The sequence below is a fragment of the Ascidiella aspersa genome, chromosome 3 (assembly GCF_963924565.1).
Source record: "Ascidiella aspersa chromosome 3, kaAscAspe10.2, whole genome shotgun sequence".
Classification (NCBI taxonomy): domain Eukaryota; kingdom Metazoa; phylum Chordata; class Ascidiacea; order Phlebobranchia; family Ascidiidae; genus Ascidiella; species Ascidiella aspersa.
The window spans coordinates 21,606,049-21,618,351 of record NC_139449.1 but is presented as its reverse complement, the minus strand read 5'-3'; the positions used below and the strand labels follow the sequence as shown (position 1 = coordinate 21,618,351).

The window sequence follows — 12,303 nt, the reverse complement described above, 5'->3', positions numbered from 1 at the left end:
CAAATGCATTAATCATTTCTTCCGGCTTCGAAACTCTATCGCGGTGTGTTTGTAGCAACAACAAGGATATACTCTCCCTCGACAATAATTACTGGATCTAGAAAACTTGGTTAGGCCTATTTAGTTGCCGCAGGTAAAACATCAGCCCCAGTGGACCCTGATACAAAACACGGCATTAGCCTAACCGTGAAAGAGTGATCATCTTTTTTGGTGTGAGCCAAACCTTGCTCGCATATCCTGCAGTATTTTATCCAAAAATAAAAAGTAGGCCTATACGTTTACGCGATAATAATCTGCAGCACTCTGACTTGATTTCGCCAGCATTTGTCGGAACTTTGATCTGCCAGCAGCGCGTGGACGTATGTCGTAGCCTATATCCATTTCATCCTCACTTACGCCAAGTTTTTCTGCAAGAACTTCCGCTTCTTTAAAAAATGATTTAAATGCGTGGTCATCGTCATTGCATTTCATTTCAATGGTTGACTGTGTTGTTCCAATAGTTGAAATCGCATTGACAAGATCACTCCCGACATCCTGCAAAGAACGAGAGATGGCTGTAGGATAGCAGACACCCTTTCGGCTGTAATAAGAGAAATTATAAATTGTGGGTCCTGCACATTTTTTAACAATTTTCTAGCACATTTTCTTGTTTCAGTTGAGTACCAGGTGAGCATTTCAGAGAGACAAGGAACGATATGTGGTAACAGATCTCTTATAACAAGTAGAGATTTGAGCCTTTCTACGAACCGAGATTCACAAAGCCCGACTAATTGCTTGCATTGCATACTGTTAGGGGATTCTTTTTTATTCGTTTTAGGTGACTGATGTTTCTCTTAGCAGAAAAATAATTAAAGGTCTTTTATATCATCCACGCAGTTTCGGATCGCAGTTACCTTGGTGGCTTTGCAAAGACTCAGATTAAGAACATGCATACAGTAATGAAAGTAATCGGCAAGAGGAGCGATATTTTTAATTACAGAACAGACGCCAACTCACTCACTGGACATTGTTCGATAAGATATCGTAGTTCTAGCCCAAGCTTGTGTACATTGTAAACTATAGCCTCTCCTATTGCCTTTCCATTGAGTTTTATTTCGTTGTGATTAACACATATCATCGTTGATTGCGATATCACGCATCAAATCCAAAATGGCAACTGGGTCTTCTTTATTAATTGTTGTAGCAGAACTTGTTTCAACATAGCGGATGACAATACCAAGCTGTTCTTTTTTGGCATCATCCTGTGTTTCGTCCGCCATAATTGTTCAGAATTTCGCTTGTTTTACATCACTCACGATTTTGTTTGGACAATTTCTCCTGCACACGTAATTAAATCATTTTGTGTTGTTTTGCTTACTAAGATAGAGTTACTTGTGCAATTATTTACAGGATTTTACAATTCGCTATCCCCTCCTCTCAGCCTGAAGCACAATAATGCTCTAAGTCTAAAGTTTCCGTCATTTTGTTATGGTTCTGTTCCATTACAATCTATTGGGTCAACGTCCTAATGACTATACGCATTGCGATATTTTGCCTGACACATGTAAGTATCGTAACAATAATAGGTTTTAATTGCTCTGTTTTTAGAAATTTCTTCCTGTCTCCTGTCTTTGTACTTTTTCGTGCTTTCAAAAGGTCTGTTTTTCGCGCTACGCGGAATGATTTGTTTAACAACCTGAATCATGTTATTTTGCACTTTCATTTGTTCGGACAGCCGATGTTATTTTTACCTGAATTATGACGTCACGCAATGACATACTTTTGTGACGTCATATCTGAAAAATTGTGACGTCATATCTCAAAAATTGTATGGCCCTCCCCAAACTAAAATCCTAGATCCTGCCTTTGAGTGTGGGTGGGTCAAGTATTGCTATATTTAATATTAATGCTTGACCCAGCCAAACGCTAACCCGCATCCTAACCCAAATAATATGCGTTGCGGTATGCGGTATTTGTAGACCGTTTTTTGCCTAACTTTCTATGTACCAAATATATGGAGCGCTAATCTTTGGGTTAGTTAGGGTGTCTGTTATTGTTTGGGTGATGGTGGGTCAAGTATTATTTTATAATATTGCTTAACATACCCAAACGCTAACCATGCACCCTAACCCTAATAATGTTTGTTGTGATAGGATTCTAGACCAGCGCCGTAATTTGTGGAGGGTTGTAAGTGCAGTGATGATCTGTTAATGCCTGAAACTGTCGATAATTCGGTAAGAAACGTTGCCTTTTTATTACCGGTAATTCTTGCTTACCACGTGAGTGACTTAGTTAAACTGAATTCGTAATTTATTTACAGTTTGAACTATTGTTGACCAAACCTTTGGTATTACTTCGTTGCATCCCTTCCTCGTTTTTTGGGGAGTTGAATTGTGCATAGTGACGTCATATAGTATCTCGTCGTGCTAATGGCAATTGGGTCTTTTGCTGCGCTGCCACTGACCAAATAAACGCATTAATTATATTATCTTACGCGCTTAGCGGGAACACTTCTCTGTCACACTCGATTTCATATTTTACGCAAGTTCGACGATGACAGCATATAGCTATAAGCATCCTTGAGCTTATTTGGTTGCGTTTTGAGGTAACTTTGTGACGCCAAATTTAAATATTTGCATACCCCGCACAAACAACTGCTGCTGGACTAGTCGCACTGACATAAGTTAACATGAGGATGGGCTAAGTGTTTCACTACCTTAGTGCCGTCTGTTAGGGGATTTATCTTAATTACGGATAGCCCTCAACTAAAATTTAACAGCAACGCAACATGTAGCAAGCAAGTTGTCTTATGTGCAAAAATTATAAAATTACAAATTTGATAAAGTAATGCTCGATGAAAACACTTCATTTCAAGTCATAGACTTGCAAAGTCCTTAGTTACGACACTGGAACTTGCACGATTTACCAGATAGGCCTACTACTGCAGACTAAATTGTAGCGTGTTGTATTAATTTGGTACAAGGTTTGGGCGTTTCTTGAACATTGCAATCATTGCATCTTAGCAGCAGCCATGTTTGTTGCCTAAGTGTGCTATTTTTAGGTTATTCATTAACCAAGCTGTGCGCTAACAAGCCAGGCTTGTGAACAACTACTGTGAGTGGTCGTGATCACTAACATAGACTAGCCTGTATTTGAATTGCAATTTTCTGCTGAATAGTTGGTATGAACGTTTTAATTTTGTACAGCAATGTTTGATGAGGCGACCATATGTTTAGTGTTTGCGCAAAGATCGGAGTCTTTATCAGTCAACTGGTGTTGATAGCTACATATAAAAGTTAAACCACTTTATGCAACAATGGCTGAAATTTTTGCACCAATTCGAGAAGTTTTGGAGCATTACTGGAATAGTGTGTTAGGATTCTTCGGAAATGATGAAAAAGTCGTTTTTGTATTAGGTAAGTCATCAAGACGCGATGTATGTTACAATTGTTGTAATGTTACGAGAATAATTGTGTCAAGCTTCTATGTAGGCCACTTATTGCGTATAACTAGTTTAATTTAAAAGTTAAACTTATATAAAAACAGATGTAGGCCTAATGATAATTTGGGAAATCAATCTTTTAGGATTACTTCAATAATTTTACATGAAGTACTACGTAAAATATTCTGAGAGCATAGCTAAACTAACCTGCCTATAGGTACCTAAAGTAAAAGTAGCTATCTAAAATGATAACTCTATGACAAACTAAAGGCAAACTATACCACGTGTAGTTTCGTTATCTTGGTTTTATTATATTTAAAGGAACGTCAATGATTCTCTTCTTTTCGTTCTGTGCCGTGAACCTATTCTTTATGATATTGGACTCGACAGGGAAACCTAGTTTTCTTCACAAGTACAAAATACAAAAGGACAAGAACATGCCGGTCAGAATGCAATATATCCTTTTATTAGGTATCACAAAAAACATATACGTGTTGTTGCCAAGTCATTATAAAAAAATACCTAATCCAAGTCAAGTTATTCGTAAAACAGTTGAGTGGATTCAATACTAAATAAAAACTTTTCTATTGAGCCGTTGCCATTGAATGTTAAGTCTATTTAAATATCATTTGTACTGAAAACATATTCTAAGATCTGAAAACTACTTAACTTCCGATTAATATTTGGCAAGAAAAATACTCTTTTAAGCGGGTAAATTAATTTAGCCTACGTGTGCAATGTAAGTGTAAACGAGACACTCAAAATATATTCAATAAAAACAATAAAGTCTTTGCTCTAATCAAAAGTCATTTTTTACCCAATTAGGACAAGTAGAGTCCTTTAAAAAGAGTAATCTTCACTTTATATGAAATCATAACGAAGCAATTTGTAACGATTCGTGGGAATCATTAAACAATGTTTCACGATTTTGTGTTTATGATAAAAACAATTGAACACTGTAGTAAACAACAAGATTTTAATTTAATTTATCCCAAAGGCTATGCAGTTTATTTCTACGTTGACGACATGGCTATATAGTTGTCCAATTGCCGCTGAAGCCTAAGTAAAATTTAAAAGTGGCAGCTAGAGAAAAGTACTCGATCACACATTAAAAATATAATATGTTTACAGATAGTTAAAGTATTTTTTAACACACTGAGAAATGCGAAAACGACTAGCCGTGTCACTTTTTTATATTCAAATTTACCCAATTTCAAATTTTGTCTATAGTTTTATCTATTTGATAAGTAAACCGACCTCTCATCAGGCTATGTTTGTGTAGGTGGACACCCCTCGATTTATACACTGCTGTCGCGTCGTCTTCCGAAACGAGCTACTGTCGTGCGGGGTCGTTCTGTTGTCTTACCCGCTAATGAGGTGGTCGGGTATGTCCTGTCAAACCCCGTTACCACCGGTTTGGCGAGCCCTATTTGACTTTGTAGTGTTTGTCCTAGTTGACGAGTTTATCTTCTACTACTCGCACAGGTTTGTTGCGTGTAATTGTTTTTTTAATTCTGTCGGGTTCGTGTTTAAACGTGTTGTTACTGGCTCTTTTCGCAGTTAAACGGAAGAGATGGGATTTCTTTTGTAATATTGAATCGAAAATACAAACTTTATTTTAATCTCGTGATGCCGGAGTTGACTACACACGGCCCGTGGGCCAGATGACTAAGGCGCAATATATTTAAAAAGCCCGTACAGACTAAAGCACATTCAACTCTTTTTTGCAGGATGTTGATGTTTCTAACGGGATCTTAGACAATTTTGACTTTGTATTTTATCGCACTGTAATTTCATTAGGTCCACTGCGGACTTCTTCATTTTACATTCGAATTTGATTTACATTCGAATTTAAAACACTTTTGCGTGTCTTTATAAAACAATAAATATTCTACCTGATACAACTCCAACGTTGCAAACCTCGCAACTGATCTGTTTGCTATAGCCAAACACTGTAAACAGAAAAATAAGTTAAGAAAATCGTCTACAATTTGTTGATCCATTTACTAAAAACGTTTTTCAACAAATGATTTTTTATTATGTTGTTTGAACGTAGCATATAAAATTATTTTCCTGCCTGAAGGATGTTTCATTGGCCCTCTTTGTATAAGCACATCCACAAAATGCATCACGAGTGGATCGCTCCAATCAGCATCGCTGCCTCTTATGCGCATCCCATCGAACACTTAGTAAGTTTTTAAGTTTTTTTAATTAATTTTTAGGTTAAAAATCCGCTCTTTTGTGCTTTGTTAATAGGTTGCCGTATTAAGGCCCGTTTACACTACAGCTGCACTGAGCTGCGCTGGGCGTAAACATCGCTCCAAACGTAACGTGTTTCTATAGCTGCACTGGGCTTGAGTTTAGCAAAGCGTGAAAATCGCTCCAAAGCGTATTTTTAAGCTAGCTGCAGCTGCTGCACAGGGCTTGAGTTTAGCAAAGCTTGAAACCCTCGCCACAATAGAATTTAAATGCAAATTACGCTTTGCTCAGCTCAGTGCAGCTGTAGTGTAAACGGGCCTTTAGTCATGCGCCTCGTAATACAACTATTTTATTATGATAAATAAGTCCTCGCGTTATTTACAAAATAACTTGTTCATTCGTTTTCAGAAATAATTATAAATTGTTTTAATCCAAGTCGTGAGATAGCAAAGTAGAAAAACGACTTTATATTTGTTACGTCACAAAAGCTAACATGAGACCAAGCTATTAGGGCCAACCAACGCCAAATACACGGCGATTCGATGCTTTTAACAAAAGGTTTGTTACGCAATCAAAGTGTCGCATTTTTAGCCGGTCTAAAATTGCGTTTTTTGCATTCACTTGGCAAAAGGTTTTTAAGCAGGAGACTTGACATATTAACATATTGGACGCATAAACAGATTAGCAATGTATTTACTCCTTAACTGAATGGCTGCACGAAAACAAACAAAAAACTGCGTGCGGTATACTTTTCAGATTTCAAACGCCATTCCACTGTTAGCCGGGCCGATACTGATGGGCTCGCATCTATCAATTACCTGGTTGTGGCTTGTTATCGGCCAGTTCGAGACTTGCCTTCATCACTGCAACTACCACTTCCCCATCATGTCTTCGCCTCAGTTTCACGACTATCACCATCTTAAGTAAGATAAAATGAAAAACAAACAAATACCATACAATTGAATAAAATAACTTGTAGGATATTACGAAACAGCTAGGTGTTCAACTCCAACATGCCGACGTGCCAAAAAGTGGCCTACCCAGCGGCGCCCGCAGAAAATTTTTCAGGGGGTGCATTATTAATATTTTCACTTAATTTAACTTTATTACCTATGATATTAATATGTACATACGATTTTTTATCAGTATAAATGTATATACAAATCAATATTACTCCACAACCTTTATAAAGAATACATTTTACACTTATAAACAATAATAATAATCGCATTTTGAAATTCCAAAAGGGGCACCGGTGGGGGCGCCCATGAGCCTACCCGACTATTTATACACAGGGCTGCGGAATCGGTTGAAAATAGCCCTAGTCCGACTCCGGCTCTAAAGCCTGTATTTAACACATTTTCGTTACTTAAATAAGGTGAACATTTAGCAATCCACTCATAGTGGTGTCATATATTTCATCTGCCCACAACACAAGATAGGAATATCTTCTACAATATGCTAGTCCTTCTTTAGGTTACAATTTACATTTTGCGGCCTTACCGGTTTCGAAATGTGGTAATGCGCATGCGCACGTCCGACTCCGTCTTACATTACTGGAGTCCCGAGTTCCAAGTCCGAATCCAGCAAAATTAACCGTTTCCCTCGAGTCCTAAGAGTTCGACTCCGACACGCAGCTCTGCTTATTGGCAAAATAAAGTTGCAATGTATTCACTTACCCAACAATCGTTTTGAGATAAGTTTTCAAAGTTTTTTTTCAAAGATGTTTTTTCGATATTTTCAAGGATAATTGGTTTTTCGATTTCGATTCCTGGAAATTCCCTAATCGACATTTTTGGCAAACAAAGTTGTCCGGATTAACGAGGTCTCTGTACTTTAACATTAGAGGTTTTTAATAGGCTACCAAAATTTAGCAACGAATTTCCAAAAGCCAAAGAAGCGTGCCGTGTCAAAAGTTAATACAGCTAATTTATACCTAAAAAATTTCAATTGATCTACAGATTCAACGAATGTTTCGGTACCAACGGACTTTTGGATTGGTTCCACAAAACTGACGTGCAGTTCAAGCAATCTATCCAATTTAAAAGGCATATCACGTTTTATAAATTGTCTCCAATAACTGAACAATTTCCGAGCAAGAACGAAAAGGAGAACTAAATGTATTTATCCGGCTTGGACAGAAAATTAAAATAATTAGGATTGTTTTTTATCAATTAGTTTTAATTAAATCGAGGTTTATTTAATTAAGATTTGGGTGGTCGATTGTTCGTTCGTTTGTATCGTGAAGAACTGGCCGTTAAAGAAAGGTGTAATCGTTATTTATAATTTTTAGTTTTACGGCTCATGTGATCTTGAGTTGTGTTCGCATAAATTGACTTAAAGAAACTTGTTAAAAAATGATGTAAAGCCAGGGGTGAAACTAATAGAATTGTCTTACGCATGAAAGTTTTCATAGATGACTTTATAGGGCTATACGTCCTAACGAGGTGTCTAAACAAGTAACCCTATATACGAAATCTAAAACTGTTCGTTCAATGTAGTTTGTCAATATGCAACTAAAATCCAGTTTAAATGCATTCCAAGTGATTAACACTGCTTAGAACCCTTTCCCCGCTGACTCGCCACATACATTTTAGCACTCGCCACATAAATTTTAGCACTTAAAAAATAGTATACTCTAGTCTAGTTACTTTAAAACGTTTTCTGCAAGAATATACTGAAGAACGATTTTAGATTGAAAACGACGTTTCGCCCAGTTCAGCTACGACGACACTGGTAATGCCACGCCTTGAACACAACGTTCAATTGCAGCTTCTTATTCGCACCTTATTTACAAGATATTTCAGCTTTTGCTAGATTTTCTGGCGTCAAGGTTAGAACAACATTTTACACTTATGTATATGAGCGTTTTAATTAGGTCAGATTGGACACTAAATATTTTTCAATAGACCTATACGACTATTCGTACTAATATCATTCAGTTTTAGTCACGAAGTTAACAGCATATCGGTCAGATTTAGAACGTCTTGAGGGTGGATATATGGTTTCATTGGCTTTATTTATATAGCAATGAAAATCTATTTCACAATAAAATGGTTAATAATACCCAATGGCCAACAACAAAAAATACCAATTAATGTTTTAGTTATAAATAATATTCATTGTAAAGCAAGGACTAAAGTACTGCATATCGAAAATAAGTTACCTTAAAACCAAGTTTGTTTATATAACCATATCAATGTGATTTCGAACAACATTGCGTTTACGCTTTTATTTACAACATCTAAACGAAATAAATCATTACGATGTATATAGTTAAAATATTCATAATTTACATTATATTTTAAGCATTTACGAGTGCTTATTGTTTGTTTGTTTTTTAAACCAAGGGAGGGAGCAATTGGTTTAACTAAACTAAAGGTTGAGTTTTATCTTACGGAACGGCATCCACATTGGTCAGTTTTGTTTCAGCGAATACCTTGTTGTGTGTCTCTTTATTTGCCGCACCTTGTGAAACATTGTGTGCTAGAAATGGGCAACACATTTTTCTTAGCTTTTTAAAGGCAATGTTAACTACGTTAGAATAAATCAATGGGTTTAGGGCGCTGTTGATCGGAAGTAAAATTCCGGCGCTGACAATGTACACTGTTTTCGAAATCGGTACCCCTGCTATTGTTAAAAAACCCAGGATACAAATCGGAACCCAGCAACAAAAATCGGTAAACAAGAGAAAAGTAATGCGTTTTTGCAATGAACTGTTGGCCATGCCCTTGCTTTTGACTTTAGTCATCGCAGTACTACGGGTGTACATCAATACATACGATACAAACATAAAGAGAAACAGGATCAAATCGATGCTAATAATCAAAGCAGAATATCTCCACGAAGCATCGTGAACTGTGGCAAATAACCTTGGCAAACAAACGCTTGAAGTGCCGTAATATTTAAATTGACCTTTGATAGGGAAACTTGGAAACGACACTCGAACCGAATTTAATATCTTATCCCACGATGGTGGATTTGCTTGTAATGACACATTATTAGAATATAAATATATTCGTTCGGCAAGTATCAAAATATTGGCTTTCGATACCTCATTGGTCTTAAAAAAATTGCTAACATACCAGACTTCAGATACAAAGTAACCGGATTCAAAATAAAATACTGGAATAACAGCAACTACCAACGCCGCCAACCAGGCGCAAAAACATGCAAGATTAATCCATTTCAGCTTCAAAGATCTACTGGCAAAAGGATAATAAATTGAATATAGTCTGAAAGCTGTCATGATTGCCATCGAGTTTGCCGATGCCTGTATTGCAAGAATACTTAATACGCCTAGAGCCGAACATGTGCTGCTGGTTCTCCACTTGGCATCCTCGTAACAGTATCTGCCAGATAAAATTGCACCCTTTGCTGCAATTCCTAGCAAATAAATGCTCATTAAAAAATCGGCAAAAGACAAACTTAAAATGAACATCCTAGTGGCAATTTTAACGTTCGGCATGCTCACTTTTTCGGTAAGCATTTGTTTGGCAGTCGTCGTAAAGACTAGAAAATTACCAACCAACGCTATAAACCCCATAACCCAAAATAGTCCTCGAAAAATTGGATTCGCGATCATTTCCTTTTGGTTAGAGAAAATTGTGTCTTTGCTGCTAACAGGAGGGCATTCATCACTTCCGTCCGAGCACTGAGCAGTTCCATCTTCAACGAAGCTTTTATCCACCGAAAGTGTGTCTCCTGTAACGCAATAGAACCGAGTTGAGTTGCACCGAGCTCTGGTTTCGTCCGATCCGTCGTCGCAGTTAATAATCCCGTCACAAAGCTGACTGACATCGATGCTGGACAGATTGCCGTTTCTGCACGCGTATCGTTTGGGGCAAAGGTGCCTTGCATTTTCATCGCACGCATCACTACCCAAGGTAATGAATCCCATGCAAACACTGATGCCATAACGTGAAAGTTGTCGGGTACAGCGATCATTACAAAATGGAGGTGGGTCTTTACATTGGCACTCGTCAGAATAATCGCTACAATCCGGGCGTCCATCACACATTGCCGCTTGTAGGCCTACCTGGCCAAATCTGGTACACGTTTTTGTGTTACCGCTGTTGGCAAACTTCGGGTCAATGCAATACTCAAGATTTCTGGTGCAGTTTATGCTTTTGTTACACAAGGCAACGTCTAAGTTGACACAAGCTGTTTCGTTGTTGCAGTACATTTGTTTCGGCCCGCACCTTTCTATAGCGTTTCCTACAACGGCCTGACACACCGTTTGGTTCTCACAGAAACACTCGTCTGAAAGATCAAAACAATCCGTAATTCCGTCGCAAACTTGACTTCGCGATATGACAAGTTTTTTGTCCATGCAAAGAAAGCACTTAAAAGACCCGTTTACAAAGCATAAATCCGATTTGTCAGCGCATTGTGGCTGGTTATCGTACAAATTCGTTTGCGACAAAACGCACTTGCCGAAATGGCCAGTCGGCCCAGAGCATTTGAATCCAACACCGGTAGAAATTTCATCTACTTCACATCCATAATTACCATCGCAAAATTCATTTTTGGGAACAAAATGGTTGTTTTCGCACAGATATACCGCTGGACAACTCGCGGAATAGCAGATCCACTTGCCAGTAAAACAGGCCTTATCTTTGCGGTCACCACACGGTCCCATCATCTTGTCGCAGTGGAACGTCGCCCAGAAGTTGTTCTCGAGAAATTCCTTTGCGCCTTTGGTGAGGCAAACATACGGACTCGCACATTCGTCGTTGAGCTCCCTGAAAGTCCTTCGGCTTAACTTTGAGCAGAGCTCGTCCTCACCACCGGGACAGTCTTTTGTGTCGTCGCCAAATTTCTTATTGTTGACGCACTTTCCTGTAGCATTGCAAGGTGGGCCGCCAAGACAACCGCACATCAGGGCATCGTGATTGCACGAAAAGCAGTCGCGCTCGTCGCTTCCGTCAGAACAATCACTGATCCCGTTACACCTCTGTGGAGGTCGAACGCACTTTCCGCTCGGTTTACATTGGCTTGAGTTGAAGCATCCGCACATGGTGGAACCTTTGGCGCAACTGGTACAGTTTAACTCGTCCCCGCCATTTTGACAGTCTAGTTTTCCATCGCAGATATTACTCTCTTTGACACACTCATTTTTTTGTGAGCAATCGCCCTCCACACAACCGCACAACTTCGCACCAACAGAACAGCCTTGGCAGTTGTACTCGTCTTGGCCATCCTTGCATTGCTTTGTACCGTCGCACCTTTGTTTATAGTTAATGCAACGCCCAGTCGGAACGCAGCTCCGCCTATTAATACAGCCACACATAAACGCTCCAGCATTACAGTAGGTACAATTTTTCTCGTCTATCCCGTCATCGCAGTCCTCGCGGCCGTCGCAGAACCGATAGACGGGAAGGCACCGGCGAGCAATTGTGCACGATGGCGCTTTGGTGCATACACACATAAGTGCTCTACCTCTGCACTCCGCACAGTTCATCTCATCGCTGCCGTCATGACAATCCGGATGTCCGTTGCAAAGATATTCAGTTGTAATGCACCGACCCCTTGCGTTACACTCGGACTTGTTTAGGCATCCGCATAGCAGACCGTTTTCTGAACAACTCAAGCAGTTTGCTTCTTCGTCAATGTTGTAGCAGTCGACTCGCCCGTCGCACTTCTGTCGCAAGTCGATGCACTGACGAGTCCCCTCTCGTTTT

General features: G+C 38.9%; 1 protein-coding gene across 1 annotated transcript; it reads left to right on the top strand.

The window, feature by feature from the left end:
* Positions 1-3,295: 3,295 nt before the first annotated feature.
* On the top strand, positions 3,296-7,738 carry LOC146160795 (fatty acid hydroxylase domain-containing protein 2-like). The gene is made up of 6 exons (XM_083385020.1): positions 3,296-3,395; positions 3,743-3,864; positions 4,704-4,906; positions 5,505-5,610; positions 6,377-6,543; positions 7,582-7,738. Exons 1-6 carry the CDS (start codon positions 3,296-3,298, stop codon positions 7,736-7,738), a joined length of 855 nt encoding a protein of 284 aa, XP_083241146.1.
* The last annotated feature ends 4,565 nt before the right edge of the window (positions 7,739-12,303 follow it).

Coding starts and splice junctions, on each gene's coding strand:
- LOC146160795 (XM_083385020.1), top strand. CDS start 3,296: ATGGCTGAAATTTTTGCACCAATTCGAGAAGTTTTGGAGCATTACTGG. Junction 3,865..4,703: donor AAAAGGACAAGAACATGCCG/GTCAGAATGCAA, acceptor ATGTTTGTGTAG/GTGGACACCCCTCGATTTAT. Junction 5,611..6,376: donor CGCATCCCATCGAACACTTA/GTAAGTTTTTAA, acceptor TATACTTTTCAG/ATTTCAAACGCCATTCCACT.